Raw genomic sequence first — 24393 nt, forward strand, 5'->3', positions numbered from 1 at the left:
ATATCAAAAATATATTCATGTTAAAAATGTTTAAAGATTTGACATAGTTGTTTGAAATGTTTAATTTTTTTTCAATTTGAATCCTTTTTGTGGGTGGGGGTCCACCGAATGAATAATTTCTTCTAAGGGGAGGCTCACTCTCCCACACTTTGAAAACCCCTGGTCTGTTGCTAATGAACAGTGAAACTTTTTTCTATGTCCTTAATTGATTGGAGCAATATGGTCAGATGTTTACAGTCCACCACCTGCACCGTCACCACAATTAGGCAGCTGGTGGTACGGAGCCACTTAGGAGTCCCAGAGGAGCGTTCACAGACGGATGAGCAGAGCGTCTCAGCAGCCAATGAGGGGAGAGCATGGAGGTCAAGTCCACGCGTGATGCAAAGAGACACTAATGCAGCGGTGCATTACAAATGAAAAGTTGTCATGAATTATTGATGTCAACATCTGATGTCCAGAGTTCACTGCGTGTCGCCATGACTGGCTGCAGCCATAAATGACAGATGCACAAACAGATGCATTCACTTCTTTTTATTCATAAGATGGGATTTTTTTTTACATCTTATGCACAGCAGATACAAAGACAAACATGTTCTAAACCACAAACTAAATTCCTCCATCACTCTAATCCTGCTTCCCATTTCAAAATGGCCACCCAACAAAAAAAAAAACAACCCTTTTCGTTTGTAGTCCAGTTTCACATTCTGAAAGATCGTTTTACAGCAATCTCATTTTAGCAGGATGGCAGAGCCACCTCCAGAATACTTCCACTTATTTTTGACAGGTACCCATTTCCCCTTTAAACAAATTGCACTTTTTCTTCTTTAAAACTACATCAACAGGATTATAGGATCATAAAGTAACACCAAGAACACAAGAGACGACTAATCCATCCAACTTATACAGGTTTCATTATTTAGTTGCACAAAAATGCATAAATATACATTACGCAAAAAAGTACAAAAATATTTGTACTTTCCTTTGCTGAAATAATGACAGACACTGATATGATCAAAAGGACTGGGGATGTCAGAACAAAGGGATGCATTCACAAGGTCCATGCGAGATAAGCCATTTACACAACAGCCTAGCTTTCACAGAGGTAAGACCAAGGTTTCTACGGGAAAAACAAAACATTTCGCTGTCTAGGCCAAGGTAGAGCGAGGCAACACAAACACTAAGAAAATTAGGATACACAGAACTCTGCGTTCTAAATTCATGCCAAAAAGACTAACATGCAATGACTCTTAACGCTTCTAAACCTCCCAGGAGCTGCACTGGCCCGAGGAAGGACTAGCTTAACAACAGTAACTTCAATTTGTCATATTTTCCTCAGCAATTATGATCCATGGAGTTTCGCACTAGGCTTTGCATGAGGCTTTTTTTTCTTTTATGATGAAGTGCTAAGATGGTACCGCAATAGTTGCCAAGGAAAAGCTCAGATTGTCGACAGCAAGATGGTTTCAACTCAGGCTTCCCCCCACAGACAAAATCGGGAGGAGATATAAATACTGTTTGTTTATAGTAATGCACATCTGTCCATTAAATAAACCTGATTAAATTAATGAAGAGCTTGGCAAACCTCACTTCAGCTGGACAAAGGTGTGGTTTCCAGAGGCCTGGAGGAAATGAGGGAAACAAGGGTTAGTGCAAACATGTCAGAGAAGCTTTCTTTCAAAATAAAAGTCTCCAAAATAAAACAATGTGTTAGTCATAGTATGTCAAACAATGTCAGCCTCAACACATTTGTTCCAGCTAAAGACGTAAATCATTACCAGGCCACAAATTGAGTTAAATCCCCAAGTTAGTCCCTAAAAAGCAGGCAATCCTTGTTTTTAACAGGAATTACTCAAAAACAGTTATTGGAGACCATTTTCAGCATGTCTGGCATTTTATAGAAGTATCTGATTAGTGCAGGATGGTAGCGCAATCACAAAGTATTCAGAGCCCCTTCACTTTTTTAAATTTCATGTTGCAGCCTAAAGCTACAGTCAAAAAAAAAAAAAAATCATGAAACCCCATCTAAAGTTTGCAAAAAAAAAAAAACCCAAAACAAACAAAAACAAAAAAACCAAGCAGGCTTTCATGCGTTTTGCACCGAGGAGAAGCTTTCATCTATCCACTCTGCCATAAAACCCAGATCAATAGAGGGCTGCAGTGATTGTTCCTCTGGAACTTTGTCCCATCTCCAGACAGGATCTCTGGAGCTCAGTCAGAGGGACCATCAGATTCTTGGTCACCTCTCTTACTAAGGCCCTCTACACCAAGTGCTCAGCCTCATGGCCTGTTTTTTTCTCTGATATGCATAGTCGGCTATGAGGCCTATCATAGAGAGGCGTCTGCCTTTCTGAATTGTGTCCAATCAGTTTAATTTAGCAAAGGTGGACTCCAACCAAGGTGTAGAAACATCTCAGCAAAGATCCAGAGAAATGGGAGGAACCTGAGCTAAATTTAGTGTTGATGGAAAGGCTCTGATTACTTATGTCAATGTGATATTTCAGTTCATTTTTAAGAAATTTGCTAAATTTTCTAAAATCAAGTTCTCCTTTTCTCACATTGGGGTACTGGGTACAGATTAATGAGAATAAAAATGATTTTTCTTACTGAAGCATCAGGCTTAAACAGAACAAAATTGAAAAACAGTAAAGAGGGTCTAAAAACTTTCTGAATGCTCCATTTCTGTGCCACATGCACAGAGCCTGTGTTCAACCTGGCTTCAAATCCAGCCTGTGGCTCCTTTTTTGCATGTCATTCCTCTCTCTCACCCCAGTTTCTGACCATCCATGGTCCTTTCTCTCAGATAAAGGGATTTTTGCACAAGAATGCTTTAAAATTTCCTTGCTCTGCTTTATCGTAATAATGGAACATGTAACTGTGCCTCAAACATTTACGGGTAAAAGAGGCCTTTTCTTTTTCCCATAAATCCGTGAGCTTTAGCTGGGTTTTATAAAAAAAACAAAAACAAAATATGTATAAGGGTTGACTGATTATCAGCCCAGATAATCAGCTAGACTGATAATCTGCATCATTTCCATTTTACTACTCACTACTACTTGGGCTCTGCTGTGAGTTGCATCTTCTCTGTGGCTCTGTTTTCACTCTCCAGTCTCCCTAGAACCCCGCCAACAACTATCTGATTGGCTGGAAGTCATACGAGTAACAGCCACACTCATCTTAGGTCTTAGAAATACATGTCAATTCCCATGCAAAGACTAAAACCAACAATGTGTTAGTTCATCACTCATTAAAGGTTGGACACTAGACTTCCTCATTACTAAGTCTAATTTTGGTGTGAAATATGTGCATAAGATTAACAAAACCAATTTCATATTCAGTCAAACATTGTGCCATTGTTGTGCTATTTCAGTTTGCATGACATCAGGTAAGCAGTTAGAAGCGTGCAGGTTTGCAAACCTCAGAAAAACAAATGAACTTTGTTTGACCAAAGGTTACTCACTAAATATCTAACAAAACTGCCGGGACTTCCATCCAGGCTGGGAAGTCTCAGAGGGAGTAGGGTACCAGCGCATCTAAAGAAACACAAACATAGTCATGAACAGCAGACCAAAACCAGGCTTCAGTGCTTCATTCATTCTCATTAACGCTCTTTAAGTTTACTGGTGACCAGCAGGTTTGGCAGACTGTCCCTTTAAGCCGTGGTCACTGAAGCCATGGGAATGTGGGTCATGTAGCTGCTCATTGAAGACAATGGTCCTCGAGTAATTAACAGGCATGGAAATGTGGAGAGTGGAACCTCTCCATGTGTTAAACATTTCCACAGAGTGATCAGCTGGTATGCCTGTAACCTTTCCATACCTGGGACTAAAACCTGGGGCAGAATGGGGCCTCGCTTTTCTACACATTGTACCAGCACAGAAGTGATGAATGCAGGGGTTAGAAAGTTTTATATACACAGGATGTTATCAAGGTTTGTTTAGAAACATTTGGAAACTCTCTCCATGTCATTCAGTCAAACTAACGAGGCAGAGAAAAGAACTCGGGGCTTTTTAGGGATCTTTCAGCAGATTATAATTAAAAAGGCCTTTCCCTCTCTTTATGTGGCTACACAGTCAGCTTATATTCCAACAGGAACGTGGACAGTAAGTTGGCACCTCCAGAGAAAGCCATCAAGTCTGACAATTTCTCAGAGCGAATACCTGACATTCCTCTGCCTCCTGTGCCCGTCAAAATGGTCTATGTAATGGCCGCCTATTTTACAGTGGCAGCACTCCCCTCAGCTCCAACGCTGCTCCAGGAAGTTGGATCACAATGAACTTTAAATGACCCAACAGTAGAAATATTTTCCATTGCTATTGTTAACCAAAAGCCCTGCCCACTGCCCAGTAGTTAGCAACACTACAGCTGGAGCATTTAGACTGCAATTAGCTTACAATGTAAACACTTTGTGCTGCCTGCCTCCCATTCAATTTATTTTCAGCAAGCATGATGAAACTTGCATTAAAATGTTAACAATGAGCATGTGCAAACCAGACGTAGACATGTAACAAAAACATGTTATACACTGATTTCAGACTGGACAGTAAGTTAAAATGCAAAAGCAAGTTATCACCAGGACTTAAAGTGCAGCTTCAGTTTCACTGAAAATCTAAAGTTGAAATGAGATCAAACTCTATCTGAGGAACCACATTGATTTTTTTCTGCATACTCTGTGACCAAAATATGCATTTCTTATTAGTGAGAGAACTTTTTAGGCTCCTAAAGGGACAATAATACTGTAAAGCTCAATTAAAGGAACTGTATACACTCAAATTTATATCCAATACAGGAAGGCTTGAGCCAAAAATAGCCAGATGAGAGCAACAAAGAGGGATGAAAGCTAAGTGCATGCTTTTGTAATGTTACACTGCTTTAAAGAATGCACACATCACTTCCCCTCTAGACATTTTCCATCTCAAAATGACAAATTGTTTTACTACAGCATAACTCATGGTTTTTAAATTCCACTTAGAGCTCCGTTTCTTAAAATCAAATCTGGGCACAAGATGTGCAGCAATCAGTAACTGAACACTTGAGGTCTCTGTTGGTTTCAGCGACATGTGCCATTTGTCTAACACCAACACAAGAGAGCCACTGGGATCCAATCAAGAATAGACTTTGAAAAGAACACAAAAAGGAAAGTTGCAAGGGTACAACTGATTTTCATTGCAATAGTTAAAAGATTGTACATTTAATTTCAATCACAGAAACAAAACGGAGCGCACATAGAAACCTAAGAGTCATGCATCATTAGAAGCTGTATGCAAGCATGAATGATGTCTCAATAAAAGATCATCTGTATTATCAGAGTATATTGTCTACAGAATTAATCTGTATCATAAGATCATAAGGTGTGTAGGATTAATCTGTATTGTCAGATCACAATGTGTGCAAGATTTAACTGTATTATCAGATCATAATGTGTGCATGATTAATCTGTACTATCAGATGATAATGTGTGCAGGATTAAACTGTATTATAAGAGCATAATGTGTGCAGTATTAAACTGTATTGTCAGAGCCTAAGGTGTGCAGAATTAAACTGTATTATCAGAGCATCATGTGTGCAGGATTAAAGTGTATTATCAGAACATAATGTGTGCAGGATTAAACTGTATTATCAGTATAATGTGTGCAGAATTAAACTGTATTTTCAGCGAACATTGTTTGCAGGATTAAACTGTATTATCAGAGTGTAATGTGTACAGGATTAAACTCTATTATAAGAGTGTAATGTGTACAGGATTAAAATATATTATTAGAGTGAAATGTATGCAGGATTAAACTATATAGGAGCGCATAATAAGTGGGGGACTAAAGTGCAGTATTATCAGAGTATAATGAGTGCAGCATTAAAGTGTAGAAGAGAGAAAATGGAAGAGAAACACACACCGGTTGGTCCCTCACCTGGGCGTGGAGGGCTGCAGCAGCGGCAGCGGCCGCTGGGTAAGTGAAGGCTGCGTGAGGAAGGCCCGGGGTCAGCTCGGTGGTGTACAGGGGGTACGGAGTCCAGGCATCCGGAGATGCTGGGATCAGTGCTGCCCCCGTCAGATCATCTGGGGAAGTACAGGGCGGAGGAAACAGAGCTGACTGACCTGATCTGCTTAGAAGACGCATGTTCTTATTTCCAACAACATATGCTCAAAGAAGATTTCACTTTGTCCCGAACTTTTTCACGAAATTTATTGTGGTAAGAATTTGTATTATCAATTGAAAAAGAAGTGTAATAAGTCTAATAACCTAAAAAGGGAGCATTCAGACCAGTTTTCACCTTTTTTTTAAATTTGGATTGGAGTCTGCTTTGGAATGAGTCTCATCTAGACCACTCTAGTTTTGGAGAGCCCTTGAAAGTGCAGTGGGCCGTAAAGTAGCTACAAGCAGAAACCAAATCTTTCTCTCCTGCTTGGTTTGGTCTAAATAAAACCCGGAAGCTAGAGGGTTAGATACCCAAGACATCCTATAGCCTCCTGTGAGCACACGAGAAGTAGAGGTTCAAAATCTGACCTGACTTTACATGAGGAACTGTTAAGATTTCCAAAGAAAACAAACCTGATTACTTACTGATTTTACAACATCTGCACTTCCTGAATTTGTAAAACTAAAACATTCTCAACACATTGAAAAGGCTACAAATAAAGTTTTGACCCCCCGCCCCCTACAATTTTTTTTTTTTTTAAATGGCTGTCAAAAAAATTTTCAATGGCAATAAATGTGAAAATTTCTTAATAAAGCGGATCACTTCTTTGACACATTTTGAAATTCCACTGTTTTGGTTTCATTTTGGAATTTTTCTTAAACTCAGGGAAGTTCACTTCCTGCTTTTATTTTGAAAGAAAAATGAAGGAACTTCAGGTAGAACCTTATGGATCAAGATGAAAATAAGGGGAGAGTAAAAAGGTAAATGCTTGATAACACCGTGTGTGGATGACCTCTGACTTGTCCACTGAGCTGTCTGAGTTTCTTAAAGTGAAATGAGACATGAAGGAGCAGTGGTGGACTTATTTTACATCACTGTGGCTGCAGGGAGATGCAGCAGTAGCTTAACCAAAGTGTGCTGATGCATGGGATTAATGCAGTTAAAAATAATGCACTTACAGTGTTGGGTAGCATTAAAATGCAACTCATTCGATTACCAGGTTACCTACTGATAAAACTAACCTGTTAGACTACTTCTGTGTTCACTTGCTAGTTATAAAAATGACATAGCAACAGCACATCTTCCTTTGTATGACTAATTCAACAGCCTAATTTGTAGCCAATAATATGCAACTTTACACCTGATAACACCACTCAAGGTAAAAACCTTTACAGCTCAAGTTGAATGGAGATAAACAGAATTACAGAAACACTGTGCGTAACAACCTAGTGTACTTGGAACAGTAGACTTAAAGAAAATATAAGAGAAGCTTTAAACCTGTGTTGCACTATGATGTTTTTGTCCCTTTCACCCAAAAATCCAACATAATGGGGATAATTCCACATTGTAATTCCACCCTCTCTGTCATCCCACTGGCTTAACAAGCTAGCTATATGTGCACACTAACACAGATGTGTTTACCTTTGGCTGGCAGGTGGCTACGCACCAACAGGACAGACAGAAACTGCAGATGCTTCGTGGAGCAACGTTTTTTCACTACTCTCTCTTTAGTAACAGTACTTTATGAAAAGGTAACAAATAATGGACTACTTGAATTATAAAACAAAAAAAGTTAAGTTACTGGTTACAAAATGGTGAAATGTTTATAAATTATTGCAAATTTTGATTTGGTTAAGTTGCTCTCCACTAGGGGTTGACCGATTATAGGCCTGGGTGGTTATTGATGCCGATATTAGGTGTTCTACTTTTGCTTCACTGCAAGGTGCATCTTCCTTACCGACTTTGTTTTTCCTCTCTACAGTCTGTCGTTATGTCCTGCCCACAACACTTCCTGATTGGCTTGATGTCACACAATTACCAGCCAATCAGCACAAGGAGTGTACCGCATCACTTCCTGTTTCCTGCTGCTCCAGTGTTGTTCTATGTTTATGTTGACAGAGCTAAATTGTGCATTTTCCTTTATATTTAACATGTAGGTAGATGAAAGTAACCCACCCTTAAAGAGTGATTTTTGTAGTTAATGGCATGAGTTAAACCCCTTTTTTCTACTTGTTCCTACTGACTTTATGAGCAAAGCTGAGCAGACCTACATCAACCTGCCATCTCTTCCCTGAGTCAGAGCTGCTTTAAATGTTTACAGGAGGCCTTCTGGTGGGCTGGTTTCTCATATCAGAGTCGTTCTCCACTGCAACTAGCATAAATGCTAGCTATAGGTAAGTTTGAACAAATGTCTTACTTGTTGCAAGTCCAAGAAAGTTATAAAAAGCCTAGATTTTGGCTTGAGACTGCAGAAAATGTACAAAAAAAGTGGAATCCTATTATAATTATAATGCAAGAAAACTGCCTATGAATTTACAGTGCCCCTGCAGGAAGCACAGCCCACATTTGCATGGTCGGGTATATGGACAAAATGGTCAAAAACAGTTTAAAAAGAGCAAGAGTTATTTTTAAACATTTGTGCAACAACTCCCTCTTATTTAGTAACATGTAACTTGAATACTAAAAGCTTTTATTTTTACATTATACCACATTAAATAACACATAAACAGAGTGGCTGGTAGAAAACGTTTGTGGCTGGTAGATAAAAGAGTTTAACTCCAACTCTGCCTCAAATCCTCATACCCTTTGCTTTGAATTAAAACTGGTGAAACTTGGTCTGAATGCATCTTCACGCTGTCTTTAACCAACCGTTTGAATCTAGAGAAATTCAGCAGGTGTTTATGCAACAAAGTGCAGAGACACGTCTGCCGACTGAACCCTGCGAGAGCGATAATTCTCAGCTGGACAGAAGCAAAGCAGCTTTCTGAAGAGTCGAGATGGCACATGCATGTGGAGGTGAGTTAGTCCTTCATTTGTTAGGTTCTGATTTTAACTCCTGCCCATTCGTCTTTAATGCCTGGACATCATTAGACAGATTTTTTAAAGGGTAAAGAAGGGCTTTTGAGTACTGGCATTGCCAAGGTGAGAGTGGATGAGAGAGCCTAGAGTGGTGCAGCCGTACAACTTACATGGGTCCCGTGCAATGAAGTGAGCTCCTAGAGCAGGGTGGATATTTGTGGGGTTCGGTGTGGCCATCAGCTTACTCTTTGCCATCTTCGTGTTGGCTTTAGCAAACTCTAAGCGCAGGGTCTGGGGGCTTTCGGGGTCAAAACGGATACCCTGGGGGAGAGACGGAGGAGGGGAGGAGGGGGACATAGTAATGTAAGGGAGGTGGGCTGAATTTGAGGGGGCTGAAGCTCAGCAGTCTCTCATGGCCTCCTTTCCTAAAGCCTTGTTTCAATACTCAGGATGTATCCTTCCAGGTTTCCTTAGCTAAACTACTGTCCTCCTGGTACGGGATGTTTAGATGCATCCTCTATACTAGACAACGGTTTAGAAAAGTTTAAAAGAGAAACCTGAGGATACACCCGTCTAATATCTCAACAGGCATTCACCTCCTTTTCCTCATGATGAAATAAGGAGCACAGGCAACAGGTGGAGGAGGAGTTTACCCGTCACACGAGCCACGAGGAGAGGGAGGCGAGGAAAAAGGGCTGATGGCGAGACTTTGAGTGTAAATCCTTTTAGGTGGTTTAACCCTGCGTGTGTTTTGTGCCCTAAGCGTTGTGCCCACATGCAGGTGAGTAGTATTTTTGTGTGTGTGTGTCTGTGTGTGTGACTAAGAGGTGATGCTCATAAAGAAGGCTAAAGGCTATGAGAGAGAAGTGTTAGACTCTGCCAATGTGGGCTACTGGGTGCCAAAATAAGAGCTACTGAAGATGTGTCCAAATAACACTACACATGTGGCTATTGAACAAGTATTACAGTAAAGCAGTGATATGCAAAATAAGGAAAGCTATACCAGACTAAGAAGGGATGTGTATCAAGGTCAAAGTAAACTACCGTAAGGCTACGGGATTCTGGTCTCTTTCCAAAAATGGCCCTGCCATTGAATTATAAAAAGACAAAATGGGTTGGCTTTGAGAAAATTTATGGGAGAGAAGATGTTTTCAAGTGCCAATCACTTCTTTTCTTCAAAGGTTAAAGCAGATTTAATAATTACAAAGCAACAGTTGGAGATTTTCTTTAAAAAAGGGGGAAGCAGAACAAAAATCAGATGACAGAAATGAAAGAAACCGGTCAAACAAGTGAATGCTTACATTTAGTGAGTTCTTTGCAGCTTCAGCTCCAGAGCGACTGTCAAAGGTTACAAACCCGACTGGCTGGAAGGCAAAATGAAGAAACACAGAGTGAACATGAACAGCAGCATGTCATCTTAGAAAGGCCTGCATTACAGGAATCCATCTGTTATGATCCAAACTAATACATTTATTTTTAAGATCTGGTAGCAATTCTTTTGTCATCAATAAGACGGAGAATTTATCATTTCAAAACAAATATTTCAAAGTGTGAGCATGCAAGAAAGAGCAGAAAATCCACCCACTACTCGTGCTTTTTTTATGCATGCTACAGTGTTAAACTTGTGGATGAAAACTATTTTCAAATGTTTGCCGACTACCTTTGTTCCTTGAGGAAGACTGGACTAAGACAATCTAAAACTAAACTTGGCACAGAAAGTAAGTAAATTTGTGTTTGGTGGATTATTTCTTTGTAGCAATGACTCGTGTTGATATATCTTGGAAAGTCTGTTTATTTCCCTTTCAATGGCACCACATTTGTAAGGAACATGCATTTGTGGGATGAGCAGCAGAGCTGAGTATGTGGGTTGCACCCATGAAATATTAGCCATATCTTGTCTGCCAGTGCAAAATGGCTTATTCTGTTGTAGCTACTTACTCCTGTTTTAAGTGTCTAGTACCCCTAAAGTGCTGACAATCAGGTGCATGACTGCCATTCTCAATGCAGAGAGATAAGGAGATGAGATTCTGTGACCAGTGGAAATCCCATTCCTCCATAGTCTAGGACCGAACTCTATCCTCCAAGATGATGTAGCTCACCCCACAGAGCGAGGTTTATCAGAAACTACCTCCAGAGTTTGGGAGTGGAGAGGATGGAACGGCCTGCCAGCAGTCCTGACCTTAACCCCATTGAACACTTGTAGGATCAGCTTGGGTGTGCCAGAGTGACCAACACAATCACATCGGCTGACTTGTGACAAATACTGGCTGAAGAATGGGATGCCATCCCACAGCAGTGTGTGACCAGCATAAGGAGGTGATGCCTGGCTGCTGTGGCTGTGTATGGTTCTTCCACACGCTATTGAGGCTCCTGTTCATCACATGGATAGATTGTTAAATGACCAATATTTCACACTTCAATCATCTAATCCACCAAACAAAAGTCAATGGAAGAAAAAGCTGTTTGGCATTAGCTGAGAAAAGTGAAACATTTTTCATGTGTGCAACTCACCTTCCCAGCTCTGATGCTCATCCTGCAAATGCATGTTCCTTATGAATATGGCTCCATTTAAAAGGGAAATAGGCTTTCAAACGTAGAAGATTTATTGACAAAAAGCATTGTTACAAAGAAGAAATAATCTACCAAACATTAATCTTCTAACTTTTTGTGCTAAGTTTTTTATTAACTTTACAATTTGGCTGTTAAATTTGATCAAACAAAATAAACAGGACTAACAGACTTAAATACTATGACTCTTTGACAACTCATTAAATAGCATTTTAATCGAAAGACTAAGGTTTTTTTTTCCAAAAGTCCAAAAATTACTTCCTAATCCTTTCAGTCTCACTTTTCCTGAACCCTGATGAAAAAGGTCACAGGGTCATGAAAAGATTCGAGTAAGAATAGAAGAGAAGTGATAAGGAGATGATATGAGTGGATTTGCTGCATAAAAACTCAAATTTGCCCTTATGGACTACAAAATGCACATTTGTTGTCTGATCCGTTTGGTTTTAATACCACAAATGAAACACAAAAACTTTGATGACAAGTATGACAATAGCTGGTAAGTTTTACATTTCTTGATTTGAACTTTTTCCACAAAGAAAGCTACAATTTCATAAATCATTTTTACTTTATTTGTGTAATAAAATAGTCTTGTTTTTTCTCTATTCAATCTGTCATTTTTGTTTAATAGTTTGTCTAGCAGCTTGTGCTTTGTGAAAGTTAGAGCTACTAATAAAAAGGCTTCACCATTAAATATAATTTATTTTTAGACAATTTTTAACTTTACTGGACAAATCACGACTACTCCAGTCCAGCCAAACAAGAAAGTAATCCAAGATCAGATATTTAGACTTCCAGTGTATAAACTTTTGCCACATTAATTCTAAAAAATCCCAAAATAGTGACACAGTTGCAGATTATCAGGCGTTTGGAGGTTGAGATGAAAAAATGGATACGATTTTTTCACACTCTTCCTCCTCTCCTGTTTATTTTTAATCTAAGGTTGAACAATGGAGAGGGGCGTCACTTTAAATGTGGCTGATGCAAAGAATTGTGGGTCGTCTTTTCTTCTCTCCTTTCATAAAGGACAGCCCTGTGTTTCTACTGCTAAAGCAGAGAATAAAGGAGGCAGTGAAGCTCCTTTTCTTACTTTTGGAGAATTCAAACAGCCCTCATCATGGCCGACACTCAGATACTTCCAGGTTATTTCTCTCAGTTAAGCAAAAAGGACTTTTCGAACAAATGCCAAGACTAAATTGAAAATAGCTGCCAAAATTAACAATGTTATGGTATGATTCATTCAGAATTCATCCCTCTTAAGCCAACGTTTACATCACAAAGAAGAATCCATGTGTGAAATATTTCAGTGTAGCATTAAAGCAGTTTCTTCCTCTGATGGGAGGTATCTCACCTGTTTTGATGTTAATTTAATCAGTGACCCTTCATAACCCTGTGGGGAAGAGAGATAGCCAATTATCCACCCTGCAGTCACATGCAGGAAGTCAGGCATGAATATCTCTGCTTTATAAAGATTCTGCATGTGTGCACCTTCAGGTTGAGCTCCACAGTTCAGACATCACAGGTTCGAAACTCTGACAGTAGTTTAATTTAATGTCACAGAAAAATGCATGCACATTTCCAACAAATGCAGCACCCAGAAACATGGGAAAAATGTCAAATGCATGATCTTTTCAATTTCCTTCCTAAAACAGAGGGTCATCAAATACTAGCATCTGAAATAAATGTGGGAATCTGAAATGTAAGAATCCTGTTTACTTTGAGAGGAGAGTCAGAATAAATACATTAAGGCCCGATATGAAATGCTCAGGATATGACACAATTATTGATTGCTTTGAGGCTTCTGTCTGCTCATGTAAGAGCATTTCTAAATGCATCAGCTTAAAAACAGCACAAGTGCTGGTTTACGTATGACAAAAAACAGAACAGAAGGGGAAATTTGTCTGACGAGTGTGCTGATAGATGAGATTCCTCCTGATCCTGATTTAGTGTCATGGAAAATTAAACTATTCTCGTTCACTGTGATAAATCCTTTGCAACGATCCGAATCACTTATTTTCAGGAGAAAGTGAGCCAGAGTAGGTCTGTTTTAAAAGGTTTCTCATAAAAATAAAAAGAGAAGGGCTTTCATTTGTCTCCAGTCTTGACTCACCCAGATTTCCACACTCTGCTCTGTTTGCCCTCTGCAGACAAAAAGCCCAAAAAGGTAAACCTGTTCCACCGACTTAAGAAGAGAAAACATTTCAGTGGTTTCACAATCTCCAAATGTAACGGGGGGGATATAAAAATGTCTCTACACAGTGAGCGAGCTGGGTCACGGAGAGGGTTGGTTGGCCAATCGCGAGAGCTACTCATTTACACATTCCACACGATCATCCATGTGCGAGGGATACCACTTCCAATTTGGTTAGTTAGGACACGGGTGGGAGGGGTGTTTATGGAGGTGGAGTCCACTCAGAAACACAGAGCCATGGACAAACAATGATGTGGCCTCATTTCCATATATGCAAATATTTCCGGACCTCCATTAACAGAGGGATTGTTTGATGAAAATATGTGCAAAAGAGGAGCACAAATTAAACATTAACTGTGTGAAGTGATGCATCAAATGATGCATGAAGCAAAAACAAAGAAAAGTCTATTACCATCATCTTTTTTTAGGTCTATTTAAAAGGTAAAATATCTAAAGATCAGCCTCAGTGTGCAGATAATCTTTGCAAACAGCAGCTTCTTTGCATGGAAATTGCAGGCAACAGTTGCTGGTTCTATTAAATGACTGATAGCCTTTTCACTATATACAAAAAATATTTCAGGTCATGACCTACCTTAAAAGGTCTGAAGAGAAGATAAAGTTCCCGAGGTTTGATATCCACAGGTAGACCGCTGACAAACAGAGTTCGTACCTGCAGGTGAAAACAAGAGCACATTTCAGTTTGGAGAGACCCATGTGACATACAGCGTCTTGTCTTGAGTCAGCATGTGGGATAAGAAGTATTTGGCATTTCTAGGATTTCATCAACCATAAATGAGAGGTAAACAAAAAAATAAAATAAAATAAAAAAATAGGTAAAACCTATACAAATAGGTAGACAAGGCCAGTTCATTTCTTCAGTACATTTCAGCAATGAGGCAACTCAGTGCTTCACATGAGATGTCACAACAACAAAGGGGAACATTTTAAAAAAGCTGATTGAGAGCCATTAAGATCCACAAAAAGACAAAAGATCACAACATGATGTCAGAGGTGGACATCTTGTCTCCTTACTAGGGCTGAAAAATTAATCCAAACTCAGACTAAACTGCAGTTTGGCCTGCTGTAATTTTTAAATCACAGAAGGTGCAATATTTATTTAACCTAAAATGCGTTTCAAAATACCATTCTATTTTTTCATGCAGCAGAGATGTTATGCTACACATCATGCAAACATTCAAGTGTGATATTTTGAGACAACAAAATCTTCTTTCTTTCTTTTTTTTTTACATTTCTCCTAATCAAAATGTGAATGGCGAAAATGATCACTTCCTTCAATGCTACAATTTAAATAAAATTTGCAGTATGAGGCAAAAAAGGTGTTTTTTTTTTTTTTTCAAAATTGTTCAGCCCAGTTTGATCTACTATTGTACTGGTTATAATTTAGAATGATTTGAATGCGGAACTTGAAAAATAATTGTGTATCTAATTGCAAAGTTGTAAAAAAAACCCACTGCTATAAGAACTACTCCTCACTGCCATCTGACCCATCTCAATTCAACGGTTCAGGATGCACAAGGTAGATATTAGCGAAAAAAGTCAGTTTTATCAGCAGATATGAAAACTTCTGCTGTTTTTAAAGCTGAATTATCAACTGTAATCATCAGCCGTACGTCTGAATATGTGTGTAGATTTTTAGGTAGGCCCAACTGACCCACATCAGCAGCAGTCCCTTTGTTAACCCTTTCTTTAAATTTTAAAATGTGTTTTAATGACTGACTGAACTACATTTCTATATCAGTACCGCCTAAAATGACTTTAGAAATATCAGCGAATCAGACACAGGAAAATCCAACATAGTGCATCCCAAGCAAAAAAAATTCTCAACATCAAATCACAACTTAAATCACTGCGGTAAAATGCCTCAGCTCATATGCACATTTGCACTAATCTATTTAGCACACTAACTACTCATTTAACCAATTAACTGCAGTCAAATGCAGTAAGTAGTTAATCCATTCACTGTAACTCAAATACTGTAAGAAGGATCTTTGTTGTGAAAGCCTCACCTCTTATGCACATTTAAACTCTGATGTATTAACTGTGACTTAAATCACTGCAGTAAAATACATATTTGCACTAATCTATTAAGCGCACTAATTTGTAATTTAACCCAGTAATTTATCTCTTCACTGCAACTCAAATGCAGTAAGAAGGCTGTCCGTGGTAAGAGCCTCGCCTCATATGCACATTTAAACTCATTTATGTGACTTAAATCACTGCAGTAGAACGCCTCACCTCATATGTATATTTAAACTAATCAATTTAGCACACTAATTACTAATTTAACCCAGTAACTGATCTCTTCAGTGCAACTCAAATTTGTAAGAAGGCTGTCTGTGGTAAAAGCCTCGCCACATACGCACATTGCACTAATCAACCATCTTGAATGATCTCATCTATCTCATGTAATCTGCCCTCATCCTAAGATATTCTATACTCTGATCAGCTCTTGTCAGCATTCTTGCATACTATCAATGCACACGGACTAAAGAAAATACCTAACAAGAGCTTGCTTATATGTAATTCTTTTTGATTCATCTTTACAGGTTATTTATTTTAACATTTAATGTTTAATTCCTGTACTCTGAGAACAAAGCTAACAGGAGTCAAATTCCTTGTTTTGTAAGCATATTTGGCCAATGACGCTGATTCTGAAATAAAAAGAGAATTTGTTGAAGACAGATGCTGCTTCAGTTCAGATACAGTTCTCACTTTGGTTTAAAAAAAACCTTGAAAAATGACATTTGCTCAAATGTACCATTGGCCCGATTTATCCCAACTTTTATTCACACTAAGATGAACGGCACTTATGCAGTAAATTCATCCTGTGGACAGGTATGTCGGCAGATTGAGCCCTGGTCATCACCTTTTTGGCGATTTTCCTCTTAAAAAGTAAGCCACATGTTCTCCCAAATACTTTGTTTACAGGGGAGAGGTTCAGCAAATGTCTGTCATGTCCTTCTAAAATACTGTTTTATTTAATAAATGCTATGTACCATCATGAGGTAAGAGTAGAATCCAATATCAGCACACAAGGCGTCTCTTTTTATGTTTTATTTTTGTGAAAATGTTTTTAAATGAACATAAACTTATGTAAAAGCATCTCTCAGGCTTCTTAGAATGATTCCTGTTATAGAATATAAGTAAAAATAAGAGCGTTGTTCCAATGATTAAAACATGTTATATTAAAGTTTTAAAAAATACTGTGGTAACCAGACATGAGCCATCAAATTTCAGGTAACAGAGCAAACTGATTTGGTGAGTTTTCATATTTTATTTGTTATGGATTTACTGGATCTGGACTAGGATTTATCTGGTAACCCCCTAGATGCTCAGGTTCAGAAATCATAATCAAAAATAGTTTATTTATCCCTGGGGGTGTTACAGCTACTCGTCAACACAACAGAGCAGTATGAAAAGGAGGAATTTAAGTGTCAGAAGAGTATGAAGACTGAAGTGATGCATAAGGTGCAGAGTAAACCTAAGAAGTTAAGGTGAACTGATGACTAATCCCTCAGATCCTCTGACGGAGCTGAGGAGGATGACCAGGTCCCGTCATTCCTGCAGTATTTCAGGAGCTAAACAGTAACAGATGATCCTGCTGGGGACCCCTGGATCCCCTTCAAGGACCCCCTGGACTTCCCCTGCCCAACAGATACTGAAAAGCAGTACAGTCCTGTGTGGACGTGGAAAGAAAGCGTGCAGTGCGAGGCCCATTAGTTCCCAGCCGGTGGGGAGGCCCTCAGTACAATGGGGCTGCCAGAGGAACAGCAGCGGACAACAGAACACAGCGTGACACCATTTCCTTCCTCTGACCCGCGGCCCCGGCCCCACCAGCCCTCCGGCATTTTTCAGGTGCCGCACAGCAGCATTTCTCAGCCCTGCATAAGCCTGAGCATACAGCAATGTAAAGGCGGCACAGCTGGATACAGAGGCGATGGAGATGTTTTAATGTGCTCACTGGCTTCTCTAGTTTATAACCTTTAAACTGTGCCACTAAACCTGAAACACAGCAGGTTCATTTCAGAGACATGCTCTGAATAAATACAACTCCTAAACAGGTTTTATAAACCGCCTAAAGGCTTCTGCATATTTTCTGACCTGTTTGTTTAATCTCTGTTCTCCATAACAAGGAGAAGAAAGCACAAAAGCAAATAAGGGTAAGAAAAGTCAAGTGGCCACACGTGTCTTTGTAGTAAGATAATGGGAACAAAGGAGGAGCAACAAAAGGCTCGGTACTCCCCTCAGCGAGTCTCCATAAGGAGTCATTAAAGAGGAAATACAGCCGGCCACACAGAGCGCCGCCGAGTGACAGCCGGAGAAAAGGACGACACGGATCCATGCGGAGGGATGACGACGCTCATTTTAAATGATCATTTATTTACACCGACACATCTAAAGACAGGGCGTGAATTAAAAGATGCAGTATTATAATTAAGTTTGAACCTCCTTAAATAAATATTGAGATGTTTGTGAGATGCATTTTATTTTGTTTGGCACATGAACGCAAACAGGCAAAAATCACAGAAACACACTGAGGATGCAGAGGAAGAGAGTGGACAAAGAAATTCACTAGAAACAAGGACAGGCCCCGACAATTTAAACATATTTAAGGCTGTTTTCAGATTTTAAAAGCAAATATAATCTTATTTAGTGATATGTAGATTTTAAAACTGGTTAAATATTGTGGACTAAATGCCAGTTATCAACAAATAACTTTTATTACCTGATGTCCTTTCTAATTTCAAGTCAATTTACAAACATAAAATGGATTTATCTTACAGGTCTATACAAAAATCTGATTTCAAGATGCATAAAAGAAAATTAAGGACCTGCAGTGTATGAGCAGATTGTAGCAGGCAGTTTAATTCTTTTTAACCAAGATGTACTTTCATACCAAGATATAGACACTGGCACATTTCAGGCATTTCCTTTGATTTCTGTCTTAAAATTAGACTAGTATCATGACCAGTGGTAGACAACTGGTGGCCCAGGGGCCAAATGCAGCCCTCCAACTTGCTCAGCGTGGCCCCCCAAGTCCAAATTGATTCTCAAGAAATTATAAAAATGAAGAAAAAAAGGACAAAATCTGCCTTGAAAGCATGAAAACAAACAATTCTCTTATAACCTTTCACTACTGACGTACAGTTGGTTCTTTTTTTTTTCTTTTTTTTTTTTATTTGATCAAAACAATTTGACACTTGTAATCAATTTCTTTTGATTTCTGAATTTTTATTCATTACTTTATTAGTTTTTATTTGTGTTTATTTTATTTTTTTCTCTAAGTTAGTTGTCAATATCATTCATTTTCATTTTTAGAAAATAAGTATTTTTTATTTTAGTTCTTTAATTATTCTTTACTGATTAAATTCTATTAATTTTATTTTTTTAAATTTTAATTTAATAATTGCTTTAATATTTCTTGGATTAATTTTTATTTAGTTCTAATACAATATTACATATTTTGTATTTATTAGTGCTCTTGAAAACTACTCTTATTTGTCCTCTATTTCCATTGTGTTTCTGTTGCCAATGGCCTGCTTTGTATAAGACACTTTTTGCTGCTGTAAATTGGAATTTCTCCTTGTGGGACTAACAAAGGAATATCTTATCTTATCTCACTCTAATATTTTTTCTTTTTAACAGTTTGAATTTTATCATATTCGCTGTACTGAAAAAGCAGCTGGAAATTGACTGAATTCAGATGTTATCTCATTAAAGTGATTATTTCAATTTGCCCTTGAGTTTAAGAAGAAATCTTTTGATAATTGATCACGACAGCACCCTTCTTCCTTTCATTGAATATCCAACAATCAAATTATTTGGCCCTTTGGCACTGACAGATTAATGTGGCCCATCCCTGACCTAGACTTTTCAGATTAATGTGGTTTATAAACGAGTATGGGGACAGTTTTTGGCAACATATCAGACAACTGGTTAATGTCTGTTTGTTTCAGTGAAATCAGCCTTGTCGACAGTATTACAAAAATACAGGAAATAAAGGCTGAACTGACTGGAGTCTAATTGATGCTGCTGCCATTGTTTGCTAATTGGTCTGTGTGACACCTGCTGAAAGCTGCTCGTTGAAATATGAAGAATATGAAATTTTACAGCAACTGTAGGAAATTTTAAACGCGTTTTTTTAATTTGAATTTTCCGGATAATATGTCACTCATTATATAACCTTGGGGCGAAAATGAAGCCACTCTAAAGCCACATTTGCACCGTTTCTCCAGAGCTAAAGTGACTAATGTCGTCATTTCTGACCGGAAATGCTCGTTTTTGTGCCCTGAGGACTCAAACTGGAGTGAAACTCACCTCCTCCTCGATGGAGACGTTGTTGTTGGGCTCTGCGTCAGCTTTGAGACTCATGTTGACGGTGGCCTCAGCTGCTGCTGCTGCTGCTTCAGAAAGTATCAAGAGTTTCCTCGTCGTGTGATATTTCCCCCAAGTGCGTCTGAAGCTGAGGTGAAGGTCCTGGTGGCGTTTGAACTTGACGAGAGAAGATGTGCCGAGGTGAGGTCGTGCGGACGAGGACGGCGGCGGAGAAGAGGAGGAGGTATCCGCGGATATCTTAGAAGAGGAAGAAGAAGTACTGCGAGAGAGAATCATTCATAAAAAGGAGAAAAAGGAAAGAAAAGAAATGACAGGCACGCGCTAAACTAAAGGTGAGAAGGTGGATTGGTGCTCCGTGTGTGAGGGTGAAAGATGGGGGGAAAGAAGTGCGCGTAAAAAACTCGAAGCCTCTGCGCTCACATCAATGCCCTCAGCTGCGGGACTGTGCGGGGGAAGAACAAGTAAACTTTTCTCATTGGAGCGCGTCTCTCTCTCTCCTCCTGTCCGTGAGTGAGCCCCCCTCCTCCTCCTCTCTCTCTCTCTCCCCTCCTCCTCCTGCTTTTCAATTAGGTCATCAATTATGTTGGAGTCCGCTGTGAGCCCTAATCAGGCTGCAGATCCGCCTCAGCTGTTGCAGGAAGAGCCGGCCCCTCCGCCGCCGCATCACCGTCACTATGGGAGACGAACAGCCAATGGTCATTTACCCCTAAAACCGCTAAAATAAACTTAAACTATGGAATAAAAATGGTACTACAGATTTAAAATGTTTCTGGTGTTTTTTCTGATTAATCTTCAGCTCATTCCGGCCACAAGAATGATTGAGGATACATGAAATAGGCCCTTAAAAAAATAAGGGAAAAAAAGAAGCAATATCGATAATTTTCTATATAATTAGATTTCATTCTTACAAGACAACAACTTTCTTTTTTTTCTTTTCTTTCTTTTTTTTTACAGTTTTGTACAGTGGTGAATTGCATTCACTTGAAAATAAAAAAAAATCCTCCTGTTTTAACACGTTACTATCTCATAAAAAAAATGGAAGTAAAAAAAAAAAAATAAAATCCTGTTTTTCCGAGAGAGTGTCTCATAAAAACAGGAAAATCAAAAATAAATAGGCCATAAACAAATCCTGTTTTTATGAGATAGTTTTGCCGTAAAAACAGGAGGATATTTTTATTTTCAGGTTAATGCAATACGCCACCGTAGTTTTGCAATTAATGTCAGGTGAAAATATTTTACCCCAAAGTAATCACAGAAATCAGGATTAAAAGATAGGATTATTTAAACTTGCAAAGCAGATGGAAACGCCCATTTCCTTGTTTTTCTCACTGGCAAATCCATCTTGTTAAGCTTCCATGTGAACCGTCTGGGCCCAGTTAGAAAGTGACAGGACCAATCAGCTTCGAGGGGCAGTACTTTCAGGTGCCAGAGTCGTGACATAAGCAAGCAACAAGAAGAGGCTTGTGCAATTATGGCAGAGGAGCTCAGCGTGGATGCTGCTAAAGCGCCAGTTTAATCAGACCTTGACAACATTTCTTCGTTAAAAGAAGAACAAAGAACAGCAGTGAGTTGTTCTCTTTTCAAAAACAACAAAAGTCGAGTACTTACATGTCTATAGTCGCCATGTTTTCCGTTATTCCTCCATAGCTGCGCATGCGTAGCTCGATAGCGGCTACATTGCGTGTTTTGTTGCTCTGATTGGCCCATAGAGATGTGACAGACCTATGTTCATCCAATCACACTCCGAGTTTTTTTCAAAGCCTCTGCCTTTTCTCAAGTTTCCTATTGAAGCTTTCCATCTGGTGTGTCAGGTTAAGGATTGTTATGATTTTCTGATAAATAAATCCAGGTTATACACATATTTTGGTGTGAGATTAAGAAAACAAAGCTTTTTTTCTTATTTAAACTTAATAACAGCTTACCAAATGAGGTAACTGTTAGCCAGGATGTTAGCCCCAATGCTACTGATCCAACATACTTACACTGATATCATCAGTAAATCCCATCTGCGGAGAGCCCATTCTCTGGGTTTTTTTTTAAGGGGCCCAGCCAGATATCCAAGGCACACCTTGACTTGCCTCAAGGCATGCTAGTGTGCCTTGCCACACCATTTGAGAATCACTGTTCTAAAGGAACCAGTTCTAAAACGACGTTCCTCCATCCTTTGATGGCAGGGCTGTTATCACTGCAGCAAAAGAGAGAATGTTCTCTTATTAGAATCAGAGCTTATTCTGACTTTGACATCCTAAAATCAGAGACATTGGATTTATTTCAAATAAATATTTTCCTCTTTTTAAAAAATATTTCTGAGCAATACTTATGTAGATTACAACATGACCATTGCATTTTGCACACAGAGGGGAAGTCATGGATTAACGGATGTCCCATGCCTCCTCATTGGTAGTCATTGAGAAAGTAGAGCTTTTTATTAATCTTGTTTTTAGAGCTTTTAAGGTTGCAAGTAAGCAGAGATGTTTGAAGGAGGCAGGCATGAAGACCGTCTCAGGGTTGCCCATAAGGCTTCTGGGGCCCTGAGTTGGAGGGGGCCATGGTGGCAGGGACAAGTTCTCTACACTGGTTTCCAGTAAAATTGTTTGGGCCTTCATAATCAGGGACCTGCTCCACTCCTGCATTTTCAGCAGAACCCCCAGATGCTCAGACCTTGGGCCTGACTTAAAACCAAATGGGACTTAAAACCAAAGGTGATCGTGTCTTTGAGGTCGTTGCCCCGACTCCCTGGAAGTCTCTATTTTCTAACTTATGTAGTGCAGGATCAACTGAGGCTTTTTAAAAGCAGCAAAACATGGCTCTTTAAACTGGCTTTACACCAATTAATGTAATTTTGTATTCTTGTACTATTCATTGTGGGAATTGTTTTAGTTTTTGCTTTTTATTATGTTGTTTTGTAAAGCCCTTAACCTTTTAAAACCTACAGGATCGCCAGCACTCCCATTTGCATATCTATGTTCAACCATGGGTAGAATTGTAACCAAATGAGATAGAGCAAAAATTCTTTTTGCATATAAAACCTGTGGAGAAACACTAACATATCATATATTCAGTGTGGTACTGTTTCCTTCCAGAAATATCCTTTCTTCTTTTGCATAAATGTAGTACAAAGCACACACATCAATAACAATAAAACATAATATAATTGAGGCTATAATTGTGTTGTTTTCTTGCAGGTCATGAATCGCACTTGTTATTGTTTCAGCATGATCTTCTGCAAACACATGTATGCTCAAAAGTATCTGGCATACTTAGAGATTTGATTTCACTACTGTAAAAAGTTTATTTCTTCTAAAAATGCTGTCTTTTTTTGCAAATTGAGCACCATTTCATTTTATTTTATTTTTTTTGCCAGAGTTTGTAAAGATGAGTGTATTTCAAAAATGAAGTTATGACCCTACGCAGAATAAATTTTTTTGTGGTTTGAAATGATCTTGTGCAACTTTTTTACAATCACAATTTTGAGGGACACAGCTGTGGTATCTCTGTATTTAGGAAAATGTGTAAAAAACAAACAAACAAAAAAACGCTTTTCATTTTTCTTGTTTTGTTTTGTTTTGTTTTTTTGCATTTTTGAGCAATTAAAATTTGTTACAATGGGCTTATCCCATACATATCATATCATATCATAGCCGATTCAAATACTCCAAAAAATGGCACTACAGCATGTAAAAATGTAAAGATATGCTCTGGCGGACCTGTTCTGTGGTAGGTCATAAAGGGTTAAAGCAACCAAAAACACACTTATCTTTTATCAAAAAATGGCTTGAGTTTATTTTGGTAAAATTAACGTTGCAGTGGGCTCATTGGACCAAGACAGAAATGTCGGTGTGTATAGTCAAACACAAATATGACACAAAACCTTTTTTTTTTTTTTTTTGTCTATTCTAAAACTGATTGGCCCAGACCAGAATGTTGACCAGGTTACTGGTCCTCAACCTGGGGTCAAGGAGGGCACCATAGATCTCAGGGAGGGGGTGCAAATCTACATCTTCTCTGAGGCTACAAACTCAGGTTTCCACATATTAACTAAAATCATGATAAAACATAATGATTAGTTAATACTTGTGCTGTCAGTTGATTAACCAATTAATCTGATTGTAGGCTTTTAATTAATTAGTCACAATTAATTGCATATGTCTATAATCTGAGAAAGATTACTGGTAGTTCTAACCCTTAGAGGTACACTGGCTATTTTGTTTATTTTCTTTCGACAAAATGAACCACTCATAAAATGTTTACCATGCTCATGTTTGGTATAATCTTTTTCAACACTATCTCAACTTTATAAAATGAAAACTATATTTTTTTTAGTTTAATTTACTGTATTAGATATAGAG

The 24393-nt window shown here is 38.7% G+C and overlaps 1 protein-coding gene across 5 annotated transcripts; it reads right to left on the reverse strand.

The window, feature by feature from the left end:
• Positions 1–516: 516 nt before the first annotated feature.
• LOC121511698 (RNA-binding protein, mRNA-processing factor 2a) lies at positions 517–20772 on the reverse strand. 5 transcript variants are annotated; one of them, XM_041790461.1, is made up of 8 exons: positions 20027–20755; positions 14280–14357; positions 12848–12886; positions 10233–10295; positions 9102–9252; positions 5889–6052; positions 3458–3530; positions 517–1619 (listed from the first exon to the last, which is right to left on the reverse strand). In XM_041790461.1, the coding sequence occupies exons 1-7, from the start codon at positions 20318–20320 to the stop codon at positions 3465–3467; spliced, it is 855 nt and encodes a 284-aa protein (XP_041646395.1). In that variant the 5' UTR covers positions 20321–20755; the 3' UTR covers positions 517–1619; positions 3458–3464. The 5 variants fall into 5 exon arrangements, with proteins under 5 accessions (XP_041646395.1, XP_041646403.1, XP_041646417.1 ...); XM_041790469.1 differs by having other exon boundaries at positions 5904–6052; positions 20027–20751; XM_041790483.1 differs by lacking the exons at positions 517–1619; positions 3458–3530; positions 9102–9252 and adding exons at positions 11031–11301; positions 11443–11464 and having other exon boundaries at positions 5916–6052; positions 20027–20772.
• Positions 20773–24393: the final 3621 nt, after the last annotated feature.

The sequence above is a fragment of the Cheilinus undulatus genome, linkage group 1, assembly GCF_018320785.1.
Source record: "Cheilinus undulatus linkage group 1, ASM1832078v1, whole genome shotgun sequence".
In the NCBI taxonomy this organism is placed as follows: Eukaryota; Metazoa; Chordata; class Actinopteri; order Labriformes; family Labridae; genus Cheilinus; species Cheilinus undulatus.